General features: G+C 38.3%; 1 protein-coding gene across 2 annotated transcripts in view; it reads right to left on the minus strand.

Moving 5' to 3' along the window:
- The window catches only part of Necab1 (N-terminal EF-hand calcium binding protein 1), a 197,560-nt gene that overhangs the window by 97,587 nt on the left and 81,507 nt on the right, over positions 1-18,466 (minus strand). For both annotated transcript variants that reach the window (XM_006538234.1, NM_178617.4), the window contains 2 exons: positions 15,493-15,518; positions 2,789-2,886 (listed from right to left, as the gene is read on the minus strand). In XM_006538234.1, the coding sequence (XP_006538297.1) occupies positions 2,789-2,886; positions 15,493-15,518 (124 nt within the window). The remainder of the gene's footprint in view (positions 1-2,788; positions 2,887-15,492; positions 15,519-18,466) is intronic.

Consider the following 18,466-nt stretch of genomic DNA (forward strand, 5'->3'; position numbering starts at 1 on the left):
AGAGTCAAGAGCTCCGGGGTACTGGTTAGTTCATAATTGTTGTTCCATCTATAGGGTTGCAGGTCCCTTTAGCTCCTTGGGTACTTTCTCTAGCTCCTCCACTGGGAGCCCTGTGATCCATCCAATAGCTGACTGTGAGCATCCACTTCTGTGTTTGCTAGGCCCCGGCATAGTCTCTCAAGAGACAGCTATATCTGGGTCCTTTCAGCAAAATCTTGCTAGTGTATGCAATGGTGTCAGCGTTTGGAAGCTGATTATGGGGTGGATCCCTAGATATGGCAGTCTCTAGATGGTCCATCCTTTTGTCACAGCTCCAAACTTTGTCTCTGTAACTCCTTCCATGGGTGTTTTGTTCCCAATTCTAAGAAGGGGCAAAGTGTCCACACTTTGGTCTTCATTCTTCTAGAGTTTCATGCATTTGGCAAATTGTATCTTATATCTTGGGTATCCTAGGTTTTGGGCTAATATCCACTTATCAGTCTCATTTCACTGTTTTCCATGTGGCTTTAGGAATCTAAGGAGTCTCCAGTTGTATGATGTGTTGTCTTTACTTTCAGAAACTCTCTGTATGCGTTAAAAACATCTTACCTGTCATGTATTTTTTCCAAGATACAGCTTTAATATATTTTAAGTTCAATGCACTTTTGATTATTTGGAAATTGTACATGCATTCATTGTGTTTTGATCAGTTACAATGCCCCCTACTCATGCTGTTCCTTACCTTTGCTCAGATACAATTCACACCTTTCTACTATTCTAAATCCATGCCTTTTTCTTTTTTTATATTATTTATATTTTTTCTTCTTTTTAAAAATAACACACCAAGTCCAATTTATGTTCCACAAATATTCAAGAAGTTAGGATTATTCATTGGCAAAGGATCAACTTACCAAGGTCTACATCCTTAAAGAAAACTTTCACTCCCTAGGAGCCATCAACTGTTATTAGTTTCTTTGAAGTGGGCATTCTTGAGTCTTCCCTATTTTCTTTATGACATGCTAACTGCTTGGATTTTATGTACCTCTTATATAAGCAACCCCACCCAGCTTTTAGGAGTTCATGAGTACAACAATTTTCTCTTGTCCAGAAAATGTTCTTTAACTGATCCTCCTTGACCTCTGTCTATTACAATAAATCTGCTCCCTCTTCTGAGATGATCTCTGTGCCATTAGGGAGTGTTGATAAAGGTGCCACACTAAAGGGTGAGCAGTCCAAGTACTTATGTTGTACACTTTGACTAGATGTGAACTCCTATGTTAACTGCCATTCACTGTACAAAGAAACTTCTCTGTTGAGGTCTGTGGGTGCTCCAATTTATGGGTGGAGATAATTTTGGATTTAAGGAGCAGATTGACAATATGTCCATTTAGCAAAATGATAACAGTATATTCACTTGTGGAACCTGTGAATGTCCTTACCATTTATTCTTAGCCAAATATAAAGTAACCTGTCATGTATTTTAAACACTAATATGGCACTTGATTCACGGATAGTTAAAAATTTAATTCTCACCTTTTTGTTTCTACATAGCAGTCAGTATTTAACCACTCACCGCAGTTTAAAATATTTTTCTTTAGTTTATAAACATTTTAAGTTCCTGGCTTGTCTTCAAACTTCCCACCTCATCCCCAGCCTTCCTGGCTCCTTCTCTTCTTAAAAAAAGCTATAGTGTCTTATTGGGCAGGATTAGATTCTTTCCTTATTTTAGTTATTCCCCTATGTTTACATGACACAATTCAAGCTCTTCATTACAATTGCAGCACTAGTTGTTACTTATGAGAAAGATTTCTTTCTCCAGTGGTTTAAGTGTCTTCTTTTAGACCACTAAGGCAGTGTTGAGTCAATAGAAGCTTATGCTGTTATACCCCCAGGCTTGGTTTTCTTTCAGCATTCTCTCTTGGTGAAGTCACTACCCAAGTATCCAAGCTAACGATTAGGTTTATCTTGAAAAATCCTTCTTTCATCCCATGGGATTCTATATTTCTCCAAATTCTATAGCTATTGTGGCAAACGAAAGTACACCATATTTACCATCAATTTGTCCTCCAAATACAAGCATCTCTTACCAGAACTGGTTAACCAGCCTCCCTATCCACCTTCCTGATTCAATGTCATCAAATTCTTATCTCTATTACAGGCTAATTCTAATGTGCTCTTTCTGAAAGACTAAATGAGCTTTCATATCTCTGCTTGAAATACTGTCTTATTTGTATCTTGGGTGTAGGTTTATATCCTTAGATTTGGTGGCATCATGGAGGATGGCTTCTCTAATCCAGCTTCATCTCCAATTGTGTCAGTCTCTCATCTTTCCAAACTTCTAGTCTTACTATTCATGTTTATTTTCTTGAGTGCCCTGGGCCATTTCTGACATAGAGTTTCTGTATGTGCAGTTACTTCTCTGTTGTCCAATGACCAAGATCTTGATTTCTAAATCTTCGGGTATTATCTCTTTAAGTGTGAACTAAGTTTTCCATCTTGGGTTCCTCCCTGTTACATAATAATGCATTTATTTACACACATGTATTACCACCATATTAAGAGTTTCCAGAATAGCATTGGGTATCTTTGTATTCTCAGGACAAAATAGTCACCCACTGGAGACAGTTAATAGTTGTAATTGTACTGTGAAAGAAGAATATATTGAATATTTTTTCAATATAAAAAATGAACCATCAGTGATAGAAGCAATCTGTATTTTCATAATAAATTGAGAAATGCATATGAGTTTCAAGAAAATATTTTCCAAGGAAGATATTGTTCTCAAGAGTGACCATTGAAACTGCCTTACTTTCTTTGTCTTGCCCATTGCCTTCAGGATGGAGAGATTCAGGTCTTCAAGTGCGGCCAGTACATTCTCATATTCACCCAAGTGCTGAGAAAAATATTCTGGGAAGTAAAAGTATGAAAACAAATTTTTATTGTGTTTTAGATAATCATAAAACAAAAATCATAAAAACAATTGATAATTTACTTCATAAATCAGTAAGAAAATATTGGCTTTATATAAATGATAATTGAAAATCTTTCAAATGAAATTAAGGTAGTATTCTAATTTCATTGGAAAAGTAATGACCCACAAAAAAGTGTTCTTTCTTACAAAAAGGAGTGTGGGTGGGACATGAGTCAGGGCATGATGACAAGGTTGAGTTAATAAAAATGCCCTTCTCAACAGTAGATTATTAGAGATTCCACTAGGATAGCAATTTCAGAAAAAATGTAAAAAGTTGTTGTTTCTTTAGGAAACATTTAGGAAGGCTAGCTTTCCCTCAAGATTAGATGCTGCAAAATCACAAGGGAGGCCAGCTGGGGCTCTACCCATGGGCACATTTTTGTCATGTGTAAAGCAACTCATGACTTGAGAGACTTATTTCAGTAGAGCAAAAGCCATGTTTGTCATATTTTTCCATTGCTAGGAATAAGTAATGCCTTGAAAATTATGATTAAAATGAAAATGTGGAACACAAAATAACTTCAAATTAGTTGAAGTATAATACAGATAAAGGGAAACTTCATTTATAGAATTCAGATCTCTAAAATCAGGGACATCCAATTTAAACAAACTTTCATATATTAGAAGGAGCAGAATTTTTATATACTATGTAAATAGTCTTGACTACTCCTATGAACCATTTATCAATGAGCTACTATTATTATATTTCTGTAACACCATAATACTTTAGGAATTATGTTAAAATGATATAAACTTACATACAGATTTCAATTACTGGGGCATAGAGTAAGGTAGTTGATAAAAACTGCTTTTATTAATTTATTAAATCTCGATAGGGCATTTGTTGATACTGGTAGTAGCAAAACTGGAGGCTGGGGATGTAAATTAGTTGGCTAGTATATAGTTGTTGAACATGCACAAAGCCTTGCTTTCCATCCCTGATATGACATAAGCCATGTGTACTGGTTCATGCCTGTAATCCCAGAATTTAGGGGCTGGACACAGCAGGATCAGATATTCAAGATCATCCTTACTCAAGGAGAGTTCAAGCCAAGCCTGGACTACAGAAGACTTTGTCTCAAAAATGAGAGAACCAAAAAACCTGGACAGTTAACTGATTGTGTAGCCAATGTATATGCTTCTCTGAGAATGAATCACAGTGAACCAGAAGCATTCTAGATTCCTGTCAAAGTGTAGCCTGTACACACACAAATTCTAAATAAATGAAATATATTTTTCTCACAAGTAAAATACATTCCTGTTTCTGAAATCATTAAAAAGCACTGTGACACATCTTTTATGAAGATCCTTTTAGGGAAGGATTAGTGACCTAATGAGTGAGCAAATACTCTTTAAATGAATAAAGAGAAACAGTTTAAGTCTTGGTTATATTACTAGTTTCCTGATAAGACTGACTAAGATAGTTGTTTTATCTGGATAGGGATTGTAATAAATGAAATCCATGTGGACAGTACTCTATAAATCAATATACAGTTGATATTGCTGTAGAATATTCACAAGATGGAAAAACAATGTGCATCAGGATAGAAGCAATATTAAGTGGAAACAAGCAAAATATGCAAAAAATGCAGAAAAGATAATCTTGTGAATTAAGGAAGACTATAGAGTCATTTTGCATATGAGAATTAAAAATTCACCCAGTAAGCCACAGCAGCAGCGGTCGCCATCTTGGTCCGAGACCCGCCGAATTTAGGAAATTAGTCTGAACAGGTGAGAGGGTGCTCCAGAGAACCTGACAGCTTCTGGAACAGGCAGAAGCACAGAGGCGCTGAGGCAGCACCCTGTGTGGGCCGGGGACAGCCGGCCACCTTCCGGACCAGAGGACAGGTGCCCACCCAGCTGGGGAGGCGGCCTAAGCCACAGCAGCAGCGGTCGCCATCTTGGTCCGGGACCCGCCGAACTTAGGAATTTAGTCTGAACAGGTGAGAGGGTGCGCCAGAGAACCTGACAGCCTCTGGAACAGGCAGAAGCACAGAGGCGCTGAGGCAGCACCCTGTGTGGGCCGGGGACAGCCGGCCACCTTCCGGACCGGAGGACAGGTGCCCGCCCGGCTGGGGAGGCGACCTAAGCCACAGCAGCAGCGGTCGCCATCTTGGTCCGGGACCCGCCGAACTTAGGAAATTAGTCTGAACAGGTGAGAGGGTGCGCCAGAGAACCTGACAGCTTCTGGAACAGGCGGAAGCACAGAGGCGCTGAGGCAGCACCCTTTGTGGGCCGGGGACAGCCAGCCACCGTCTGGACCGGAGGACAGGTGCCCGCCCGGCTGGGGAGGCGGCCTAAGCCACAGCAGCAGCGGTCGCCATCTTGGTCCCGGGACTCCAAGGAACTTAGGAATTTAGTCTGCTTAGGTGAGAGTCTGTACCACCTGGGAACTGCCAAAGCAACACAGTGTCTGAGAAAGGTCCTGTTTTGGGCCTTCTTCTTCGGCCAGGAGGAGGTCCAAATACAAGATATCTGCGCACCTTCCCTGTAAGAGAGCTTGCCAGCAGAGAGTGCTCTGAGCACTGAAACTCAGAGGAGAGAATCTGTCTCCCAGGTCTGCTGATAGACGGTAACAGAATCACCAGAAGAACAATCTCTAAACAGAGTCAACTATAACTACTAACTCCAGAGATTACCAGATGGCGAAAGGTAAACGGAGGAATCTTACTAACAGGAACCAAGACCACTCACCATCACCAGAACCCAGCACACCCACTTCGCCCAGTCCAGGGAACCCCAACACACCTGAGAACCTAGACCTAGATTTAAAAGCATATCTCATGATGATGGTAGAGGACATCAAGATGGACTTTAATAAATCACTTAAAGAAATACAGGAGAACACTGCTAAAGAGTTACAAGTCCTTAAAGAAAAACAGGAAAACACAATCAAACAGGTAGAAGACCTTACAGAAAAAGAGGAAAAAACATACAAACAGGTGATGGAAATGAACAAAACCATACTAGACCTAAAAAGGGAAGTAGACACAATAAAGAAAACTCAAAGCGAGGCAACACTAGAGATAGAAACCCTAGGAAAGAAATCTGGAACCATAGATTTGAGCATCAGCAACAGAATACAAGAGATGGAAGAGAGAATCTCAGGTGCAGAAGATTCCATAGAGAACATCGGCACAACAATCAAAGAAAATGGAAAATGCAAAAAGATCCTAACTCAAAATATCCAGGAAATCCAGGACACAATAAGAAGACCAAACGTACGGATAATAGGAGTGGATGAGAATGAAGATTTTCAACTCAAAGGTCCAGCAAACATCTTCAACAAAATTATTGAAGAAAACTTCCCAAATCTAAAGAATGAGATGCCTATGAACATACAAGAAGCCTACAGAACTCCAAATAGACTGGACCAGAAAAGAAATTCCTCCCGACACATAATAATCAGAACATCAAATGCACTAAATAAAGATAGAATACTAAAAGCAGTAAGGGAAAAAGGTCAAGTAACATATAAAGGCAAGCCTATCAGAATTACACCAGATTTTTCACCAGAGACTATGAAAGCCAGAAGAGCCTGGACAGATGTTATACAGACACTAAGAGAACACAAACTGCAGCCCAGGCTACTATACCCAGCCAAACTCTCAATTATCATAGAGGGAGAAACCAAAGTATTCCACGACAAAACCAAATTCACGCATTATCTCTCCACGAATCCAGCCCTTCAAAGGATAATAACAGAAAAAAACCAATACAAGAACGGGAACAACGCCCTAGAAAAAACAAGAAGGTAATCCCTCAACAAACCTAAAAGAAGACAGCCACAAGAACAGAATGCCACCTTTAACAACTAAAATAACAGGAAGCAACAATTACTTTTCCTTAATATCTCTTAACATCAATGGTCTCAACTCGCCAATAAAAAGACATAGACTAACAAACTGGCTACACAAACAAGACCCAACATTTTGCTGCTTACAGGAAACTCATCTCAGAGAAAAAGATAGACACTACCTCAGAATGAAAGGCTGGAAAACAATTTTCCAAGCAAATGGTATGAAGAAACAAGCAGGAGTAGCCATCCTAATATCTGATAAGATTGACTTCCAACCCAAAGTCATCAAAAAAGACAAGGAGGGACACTTCATTCTCATCAAAGGTAAAATCCTCCAAGAGGAACTCTCAATTCTGAATATCTATGCTCCAAATACAAGAGCAGCCACATTCACTAAAGAAACTTTAGTAAAGCTCAAAGCACACATTGCACCTCACACAATAATAGTGGGAGACTTCAACACACCACTTTCACCAATGGACAGATCATGGAAACAGAAACTAAACAGGGACACACTGAAACTAACAGAAGTGATGAAACAAATGGATCTGACAGATATCTACAGAACATTTTATCCTAAAACAAAAGGATATACCTTCTTCTCAGCACCTCATGGTACCTTCTCCAAAATTGACCACATAATAGGTCACAAATCAGGCCTCAACAGATTCAAAAATATTGAAATTGTCCCATGTATCCTATCAGATCACCATGCACTAAGGCTGATCTTCAATAACAAAATAAATAACAGAAAGCCAACATTCACATGGAAACTGAACAACACTCTTCTCAATGATACCTTGGTCAAGGAAGGAATAAAGAAAGAAATTAAAGACTTTTTAGAGTTTAATGAAAATGAAGCCACAACGTACCCAAACCTTTGGGACACAATGAAAGCATTTCTAAGAGGGAAACTCATAGCTATGAGTGCCTTCAAGAAAAAACGGGAGAGAGCACATACTAGCAGCTTGACAACACATCTAAAAGCTCTAGAAAAAAAGGAAGCAAATTCACCCAAGAGGAGTAGACGGCAGGAAATAATCAAACTCAGGGGTGAAATCAACCAAGTGGAAACAAGAAGAACTATTCAAAGAATTAACCAAACGAGGAGTTGGTTCTTTGAGAAAATCAACAAGATAGATAAACCCTTAGCTAGACTCACTAAAGGGCACAGGGACAAAATCCTAATTAACAAAATCAGAAATGAAAAGGGAGACATAACAACAGATCCTGAAGAAATCCAAAACACCATCAGATCCTTCTACAAAAGGCTATACTCAACAAAACTGGAAAACCTGGACGAAATGGACAAATTTCTGGACAGATACCAGGTACCAAAGTTGAATCAGGATCAAGTTGACCTTCTAAACAGTCCCATATCCCCTAAAGAAATAGAAGCAGTTATTAATAGTCTCCCAGCCAAAAAAAGCCCAGGACCAGACGGGTTTAGTGCAGAGTTCTATCAGACCTTCAAAGAAGATCTAACTCCAGTTCTGCACAAACTTTTTCACAAGATAGAAGTAGAAGGTATTCTACCCAACTCATTTTATGAAGCCACTATTACTCTGATACCTAAACCACAGAAAGATCCAACAAAGATAGAGAACTTCAGACCAATTTCTCTTATGAACATCGATGCAAAAATTCTTAATAAAATTCTCGCTAACCGAATCCAAGAACACATTAAAGCAATCATCCATCCTGACCAAGTAGGTTTTATTCCAGGGATGCAGGGATGGTTTAATATACGAAAATCCATCAATGTAATCCATTATATAAACAAACTCAAAGACAAAAACCACATGATCATCTCGTTAGATGCAGAAAAAGCATTTGACAAGATCCAACACCCATTCATGATAAAAGTTCTGGAAAGATCAGGAATTCAAGGCCAATACCTAAACATGATAAAAGCAATCTACAGCAAACCAGTAGCCAACATCAAAGTAAATGGAGAGAAGCTGGAAGCAATCCCACTAAAATCAGGGACTAGACAAGGCTGCCCACTTTCTCCCTACCTTTTCAACATAGTACTTGAAGTATTAGCCAGAGCAATTCGACAACAAAAGGAGATCAAGGGGATACAAATTGGAAAAGAGGAAGTCAAAATATCACTTTTTGCAGATGATATGATAGTATATATAAGTGACCCTAAAAATTCCAACAGAGAACTCCTAAACCTGATAAACAGCTTCGGTGAAGTAGCTGGATATAAAATTAACTCAAACAAGTCAATGGCCTTTCTCTACACAAAGAATAAACAGGCTGAGAAAGAAATTAGGGAAACAACACCCTTCTCAATAGCCACAAATAATATAAAATATCTCGGTGTGACTCTAACGAAGGAAGTGAAAGATCTGTATGATAAAAACTTCAAGTCCCTGAAGAAAGAAATTAAAGAAGATCTCAGAAGATGGAAAGATCTCCCATGCTCATGGATTGGCAGGACCAACATTGTAAAAATGGCTATCTTGCCAAAAGCAATCTACAGATTCAATGCAATCCCCATTAAAATTCCAACTCAATTCTTCAACGAATTAGAAGGAGCAATTTGCAAATTCATCTGGAATAACAAAAAACCGAGGATAGCAAAAACTCTTCTCAAGGATAAAAGAACCTCTGGTGGAATCACCATGCCTGACCTAAAGCTTTACTACAGAGCAATTGTGATAAAAACTGCATGGTACTGGTATAGAGACAGACAAGTGGACCAATGGAATAGAATTGAAGACCCAGAAATGAACCCACACACCTATGGTCACTTGATCTTCGACAAGGGAGCCAAAACCATCCAGTGGAAGAAAGACAGCATTTTCAACAATTGGTGCTGGCACAACTGGTTGTTATCATGTAGAAGAATGCGAATCGATCCATACTTATCTCCTTGTACTAAGGTCAAATCTAAGTGGATCAAGGAACTTCACATAAAACCAGAGACACTGAAACTTATAGAGGAGAAAGTGGGGAAAAGCCTTGAAGATATGGGCACAGGGGAAAAATTCCTGAACAGAACAGCAATGGCTCGTGCTGTAAGATCGAGAATTGACAAATGGGACCTAATGAAACTCCAAAGTTTCTGCAAGGCAAAAGACACTGTCTATAAGACAAAAAGACCACCAACAGACTGGGAAAGGATCTTTACCTATCCTAAATCAGATAGGGGACTAATATCCAACATATATAAAGAACTCAAGAAGGTGGACCTCAGAAAATCAAATAACCCCCTTAAAAAATGGGGCTCAGAACTGAACAAAGAATTCTCACCTGAGGAATACCGAATGGCAGAGAAGCACCTGAAAAAATGTTCAACATCCTTAATCATCAGGGAAATGCAAATGAAAACAACCCTGAGATTCCACCTCACACCAGTGAGAATGGCTAAGATCAAAAATTCAGGTGACAGCAGATGCTGGCGAGGATGTGGAGAAAGAGGAACACTCCTCCATTGTTGGTGGGATTGCAGGCTTGTACAACCACTCTGGAAATCAGTCTGGCGGTTCCTCAGAAAATTGGACATAGTACTACCGGAGGATCCAGCAATACCTCTCCTGGGCATATATCCAGAAGAAGCCCCAACTGGTAAGAAGGACACATGCTCCACTATGTTCATAGCAGCCTTATTTATAATAGCCAGAAACTGGAAAGAACCCAGATGCCCCTCAACAGAGGAATGGATACAGAAAATGTGGTACATCTACACAATGGAGTACTACTCAGCTATTAAAAAGAATGAATTTATGAAATTCCTAGCCAAATGGATGGACCTGGAGAGCATCATCCTGAGTGAGGTAACACAATCACAAAGGAACTCACACAATATGTACTCACTGATAAGTGGATACTAGCCCAAAACCTAGGATACCCACGATATAAGATACAATTTCCTAAACACATGAAACTCAAGAAAAATGAAGACTGAAGTGTGGACACTAGGCCCCTCCTTAGAAGTGGGAACAAAACACCCATGGAAGGAGTTACAGAAACAAAGTATGGAGCTGAGATGAAAGGATGGACCATGTAGAGACTGCCATATCCAGGGATCCACCCCATAATCAGCTTCCAAATGCTGACACCATTGCATACACTAGCAAGATTTTACTGAAAGGACCCAGACGTAGCTGTCTCTTGTGAGACTATGCCGGGGCCTAGCAAACACAGAAGTGGATGCTCACAGTCAGCTAATGGATGGATCACAGGGCTCCCAATGGAGGAGCTAGAGAAAGTACCCAAGGAGCTAAAGGGATCTTCAACCCTATAGGTGGAACAACATTATGAACTAACCAGTACCCCTGAGCTCTTGACTCTAGCTGCATATGTATCAAAAGATGGCCTAGTCGGCCATCACTGGAAAGAGAGGCCCATTGGACACGCAGACTTTGTGTGCCCCGGTACAGGGGAACGCCAGGGCCAAAGGGGGGGAGTGGGTGGGTAGGGGAGTGGGGGTGGGTGGGTAAGGGGGACTTTTGGTATAGCATTGGAAATGTAAATGAGCTAAATACCTAATAAAAAATGGAAAAAAAATTCACCCAGTGAAAATAGCTCCTCTCTGTTTACTTTGTTGTCTGTTTGTCATTAAGGCATATCTTACAAGTCTCTGTCAGCTCCTAAAACTAAGAAATGTTAAAGTACAACAGTGAGTCTTCACTTAATCATCCATACACGATTCTGTTTTCCTTCCTCTATAATAATGAAACTTGATTAGTCCTGTACCCTGTCTATATTGTATAATTTGAATGCTGCCCCTCCCCTACAGTTTTAGCAAGGGAACTGATTGGGCTTTGAGTCTCCTTCATTTTCCTTTTTCCTCATTTATGCATTTGTTCATCTTAACATGGACACATTTAGAGAGGGAGCAACGACACTGTAAGTCATATAGCAGCTAGCAATGACTATAACTCCGAGGAAGAATGGGACCAGTGCCAGCCCTGATTACAGTTTGAGTTGGGAAACTAAGAAAGGTGGTGAAACTCACTGTCATTGATTCCCTTTCACAGCAAGATGCTGAGATCTCTGGTGAGAGAGGAGGCTGCACGAGTCATGATCACTCATTGCTTAGTGTTCTACCTTTTATACTCAAATGGAGATCCATGTTCTTCACCATCTGTGGCAGTCCTCCAGGCTTCCCAGCCTTTCCTCTCTGTGGACCAGCAGTTGGAATTTGCTAACACACACACCATCTCAGGCCCACAGGCCAGCTGACTCACAAATGTGTTTTACTAAGACACCAGGTGATTTATAGGTACACCTAAGTCTGGAAAGTATCATTCCAAGGAACTTGCTAGAACTTGAGATTATTATTAAAGTCTCGTCTACTAAATCCGGTTGGGTTTTGAGTTAAAGCCCATAAGTCACCATTTCCTAGAGATTCTGCAGAAAATGAAATTTAAGGTGGCTATGTACAACAGGTAGGTAAAAAATTTTGGAAAAAAAAGAGTGACATCCTACAACTTTTCTCAAATACTTTACCTGGATGTGAGGGAGATAGTGAGGCTTCAAGAGACAAGGGACTCAGGGGTTCATTGTCAGGAGGGATTTCATCATAGACTAAGGAACGTGAATCAGCTGATGTGTGGAGTAAGGGAAGAGGAGGAAATGGCTGAGCTTGGAGTAATGTCATGTTCCTGTCACTACAAATCATATTTATTAATTAAATGTCACAATGGCAGTATGTACTAGGAAATTGCCTTTTGCCATTACATGATGTCATTGGAGAAAAGTAGGTTTAAAGCATATATTGATCTCTTTAAACACTTGTCTTTGGGTAACAAGAGAAAATAAAACCTACTTTTATTGAAATACACAGATATGGGACATGGATTTGCCAAAAACATAGTCATACAGCCTTCATAGAAAACTTAGAGCCAGTTTTTCTCAGTTGACATGAAGGACTTTAGAAAAATAGTCTTGACACTGGATGTGTCAATGGAAGAAAAGAATGCAACTCATAAACAGATACTTTAAGAACACCATCTTCCACAAAGCAGATTATCTTCCCGTGCATAATCAGCACAACACCTTCACTAATAAAATGCTCACTAGAGGTTACTTTCTCCATTCCTCACTGCATAGTATTAGTAGTGCTGGCTTTTAGATTTTATTCTGTGACTCAGTCTTCCAAGTCAGGTATGGTTTAAAAACAAAAGGACCCATGGCTAATACATCAGAGTAGGAATTCCTTCTCAGAAAGAGTTCTCTTGTGAACATAAATGGCTTCTACTGTGTGTACCATGTTAGAACCCCCGTGCTTGTAAACCAGGCAGAAAAGGAAGGTGATGAGATGAGAGATAAGGTTTAATCCCTTGTAATCTGAAGGGCACAATCAGATAGAAATGTTCAGAAATGATTATTCTAATGCAATTGGTTGATCAGTGTGGGTGAGTAGACCAGAAAATCCTTAACAGAAAAATGCACTTTGAAGAAACATACATAGTCAAAATTCACCAATGGTGCTTCAGCTGGTAAACTCACACGATGCAACATTATTAATTTAAAATATTATTTATATATTATCTCATAAATTAGATTGCAAAGATATTTTAAAGTAGTATTTTAATAGATTTTGAGTTTTAGTTCCATATTTGAACTATCTGCTGAATTAAGCAAAAGCTTAATACAGCTAGCATGTAGATACCTAGAATCTGTAATTCGTTTCTAGGAGAAAGTGTATGAAATCTCCTTTCTATGTCAATCAAGCCTCACCCCTCACACACCTACTGGAAACTTGTATGAGATGTGTCCTGACATATTTTACTTGCTGGCACTGAAACTTTGGCACTGATTAAAATCCAACTTAAATATTTTATATTCACAAAATAATGGGAAATGAAGCTCCAATTTAAAAATAAAATGCACATTCTAGAGCAGAGCAGAGTGTTATAATAAAATTATGAATATAATCACTGGAGTTTAAAAATTAAAAAAAAATTCTGTTGACTCAAAATCTAACCAGTTCCCTTGCTAAAACTGTGGAGGAAGGGCAGCATTCAAATTATCCAATACAGACAGGGTACATGACTAATCAAGTTTCATTATTATTGAGAAAGGAAAACAGAATCATGTATGGATGATTAAGTGAAGACTCACTGTTATGATCTAACATTTGTTAGTTTTAAGAGCTGACAGAGATTTATAAAATATGTGTTAAGGACAAACAGACAATAGAGCAAACTGAGAGAAGCCACTAAATTTTTTGGCTTAAGACATATTAATAATAGTTACTTTTTCAGTTGGCTTATCTTACTCAGGCAAAGTTAGTTGAATATAAAATGAGATAGCTGAACAATTGGAGGGAATTGTTACTTTGGCAGCATCATACCTAAACATCTGAAAGAGATAGGTCTCTAGCTTCACAAAATGATCAATGTGGTTGTCTTAGCTCTCCCCATTATCTCACCCTTGACTGGCAGGGGCCTGTCTACCCAGGAGGATGGACTATAGCTTGAGCAGGGGTTGTATACACAGGAGGACTACAGCTTGACCTTCAAGGGCTTTGCTGTTTACCACACATTTTGATGTTATGGTCTATGGAGACCCCTTTGTCTGATTAGCCCAATAACTGCCATGCAGAGTGGGAGCCACCTGGGACTATGTGTGAAGGCATGGTAGGGTTTCCCTATAAGTCATAAAAGTGTAACCTTCTGGGATGCCAAATGCCTGGTTTATGCACCAGATCTTGTTTCTTCAGTTGGATTCTTGTCCCTGAACTGAAAGGGACATTATGCAGGTATTATTTAGGAAAAATAATGTTTAATGGCCATAGAAACCTTTGAAAACTCCTGATCTGTGATTATTACTTGTTCTGTTTACTTACTGTCTTGAAACCACAGTATGACACTTTATTCTGACAAAATCTTTCATTGATGATCTGCCAGGTTGATGAAACAGAAGGTTACCAATCTTAAGTGACATAAAAATGTCTATTTGTATGACTGTGGTGAGCTGTAAAATTGTATAATTTCTATAGTAGCTAGAAAACATTTGTGATTTCAATAAGAACTCTTAGAAAATCTTTTCTTTAAACTATATAAATGTTTTAGGCCACCTGCACAATACATCATATAGCACAAAGGTTTTATTTAACACATTTGTCTTAAAATGCAAAATATAAAACTTTCCATATTCAGAGACATACATATTCTATGTTTAGTAGTTTCATAATACTCCATTCTCATACTTAAGCATAAAGTCCAGATCATTTACTTTCCCACATTTTAAATCTCTGATTTCTGTTCCCAGCCACAAACATAACAGAGATAAATGAAAAGGCTGGTAGACTAGGCATTTGAAAATACTTTCTTTCTGCACTTGTGCTTTTCTTTTTCAAAAGTGCATTTCAGTCTCTAAAATGATTGTACAGATATGAAACAAAGTTTTTTCTTGTTTGTTTGTTTTCTGTTTTTTTAACTCAAGGGTTCAACTTTGGAAAGACTGCACGATGATTATAAAGCAAATGGAGAAGTCGCATTAAATTGAAGAGTTAGTTTCTATAAAACCATTGAACAATCCCAATTTTCTTTTCACAAGCAAATTAGCTAGGCTCAACTGTTTAAGTAACATGCAAGGATGTTTAAGTAAACTGTTTAAGTAAATTCAAGGATACAGAAAAGTCCCCCGTGATTCAGACTCATGCTTTAAACTCCTTACTCCCGGACTTTTAACTCCAGGTTGCGAGAAATATCACATCACATCTCACACTTTTCTAAATCAAATTAACAATACTTTGATTGGCCTTACAGATACTTACCGCATAGTTCTTCTGTGTCGAGATTGCTGAAAAAAGAGAAAGAAAGATATTATATCTTTGATAAAATTTTTTCATTTGTCTTTTTTTCCCAGTGCTGAGAACTAATAAATTCAAATACTTGGATAAAATGTTAGTAAATATAATACATTACTGTCAGAAGAATAACACCATAGCCATGGACCAAGGACCCCATAGTAAGATATGAAAAGATACTTTAGTTAGTCAATCACCTTACACAAGCTATGCAAGTCCTTCATTGAACTCACTAAACATTTAAATACAGTTACTCTCCAATCCACATGATTGCTTAATGAATGTATGTGGCTAGTTCTAGTCTCCATTCTACATTGTTAAATAGGTTCATATTATTAATAACGATTATATCAGAGTCTGTCTTGGACAAATAATTCTGTATTTGTGCTTTTTCTTTCAACATACTAGATGATAACACAGAGTAGCAAAGAACATAAGCCCTGGGGACTGAGTGCTTGATTTTCAAATCCAGACTCTATAATTTGCTGGCTTTGTGATCTTGGATACTTATTAGTCAGTAGATCATTATAACTAATCAGATTTTGAGAGAAAGGAGAAGTATATAAATATTAGCAATAATAAATGAGAATTTAACAAGAACTTAATTATAATTCTTATTTTTAAAAATTAAAATAAGAGGACTAGAAACATACCTCTTAAAGACCTAAAACATATGAGGATCAACTAAGAACATGAGTTTGAAAGGTCTTAGACTAGGCACTTGTCACATGTCAAAGTTCAATGTACACCTTCATAGGCAAGTCTTCCTTTAAGTAATAGGATGCCAGACACTGTGACAAACTGTCACAGCATTTCATTACCAGCCCTATTATTCCTTGTTATGTACCTAAACTCAAATTTTATTACATGATTCTACATATTCTATCTTATTTTTGATGGGATTTTCTTTATTTTTTTTCTTTATTTTATTTGGATATTTTGATATTTCAATGCATGTTTTTGTAAATTAGATTTGCTACCAGAAAGAGTATTTAGGGGTTCTTGTACTGGTTTTGTTGTGGGCTCCTCGTTATTCATGTGTTTATTCTAGAAACATGTATTGCTACACGTTAGACATTATTCTTACTGCCATTGGTACCTGAAACTGCAATAGATTTCAAAATGAATATATATGAGATTTCTAGACTCTTGGTGCTCAATTCAATAGTAGTCTTATAGTTTAGACATGATGGCACATAACTTCAATCCCAGCACTCAGAAGACAGAGGCAATCAGATCCCTGTACATTCAAGCCAAAGCTGGCATACATAGGGAATTCCAAGACAGCCAAAGCTACATAGTGAGATCTTGTCTTAAACACACACAAAGAATACAATTAATCAGTTGATGATGAAGAACAGAAGAAGTTGACTGAGGGTACTACAATTAAGCTGAAGTTCAGAGGTTAAAGATGAGTAGAAAAAGTAGATGAACAAGTCTTATGTGAAGTGGAAATTTCTGGTTTCGTTGGAGGAGTATCATGTGATGTTCTCCTGGAAACTGTCTTATGAAAGGATGTTTTCTGAGAACAGAGACATGGTGTTGTTCTGAAAGCTGCATGGTGAAAAAGGTGATATTTTGCTGGAGTGGACGCTTGAGAGAACACATGCTGTTTGGAAAGAGTAGAAGTATAACTCAAAAGACAGTGAATGACCCTGAGGCATTGATTGGTTCGCCTTGCTTGTCTTTGCTGGCAACACTCTTGCATTGGATTTCTTTGCTTTCTTCTCTGATCTTCGTTTGTCATGACTTTGTAGAGAGAAATGCACCAAAGAACTTCGGGCTGCTTTTTGCCACTTTGGCGGACTCGTGCCAATTGGCAGAGCCTCAACGATTCTTCTAGATTGAGCCACTACTGCTGATTTGTGTTTGGTGTTTTGCTAGTGGACTAGACTTCTGACAACAAAGATTAGAATGGCCCCAAGGAACTACTTCTAAACAGGTCCATGCCCCCCTTGTCCTATCAGCCATTTTCCTCCCCTACCTTTAGTCAGTGGGCTATGAGAAAGGTTAGAGCAATTAGGAACCCTTATTAAAGTAGGTTTTGAAAAATGTAAGCCTACAAGTTTTGCTGATTAAAAATATTTTTTTTTTGCAGTAAAAGTTAAAAGTGTGAATAGAAATTCTTTTAATTTCAGAGAACTCAGCAGTTCTTTTGACTGAAATGTAAGTAATCAGTAAGGAAATGGGGCTGAAAAAATAAAAAGGCCTAAACAACAATTTATGAAGTTCCTCCTTGCCTTCTTATTAGTTTGAAATCAAAGAACAATCTAAAGGTGAGTAGCTTGACTAGATTATACTGACAAATTTGTTGCAATTAGCTAGTGGGAAAAAGAAAGCAAACTGCAGAGCTCTGTTTGCAAGTTACTGAGGTGGCCAGGGCTGGCTCATCTCGGTGGAGCACATAACCCAGAGGGTACACAGCCTCATTTATGCAGCGAGGCAAGAGCATATCTTTGTATTCACATTTAACCCTAACCTTTACTTCTTTTGTGTTATGTTACTTCTTTTACTTATAGAACATCTAGACAAATATGTCTGTAAATCTATATCTGCATTATAGACTAATTACACAGTATTCTTTATGATACATTTCTCAATACATCTTTCCAGTGCTCCCCTTTCCATATATTAACTAATAAGGGAGTGTGGTCAGTAGCAATTCTGTCCACTGGTGATAGGGATAGAGGAGGAGATGGGCAGGAAGAACTGATACTCCTGAAAGGTTTTGAGGAGAAACCAACAGAATGTTTTAAAGCATTTAGGATTCAGGGTGTGTTATCTCAGACATTTTGTAGTATTGCTGTAGAATATGTGATTTTTTTCCCCCAAGTCTTCCTGTTTTTATAGAACTTCAGACTTGAAAGGGATATTAAAGGGTACTAGTTTTGTATTTGTTTTCTTCAGAATGGTGCACAGGGTGGTAATGAGATTTGTTTTG

This window comes from Mus musculus, chromosome 4 (genome assembly GCF_000001635.26).
Source record: "Mus musculus strain C57BL/6J chromosome 4, GRCm38.p6 C57BL/6J".
In the NCBI taxonomy this organism is placed as follows: Eukaryota; Metazoa; Chordata; class Mammalia; order Rodentia; family Muridae; genus Mus; species Mus musculus.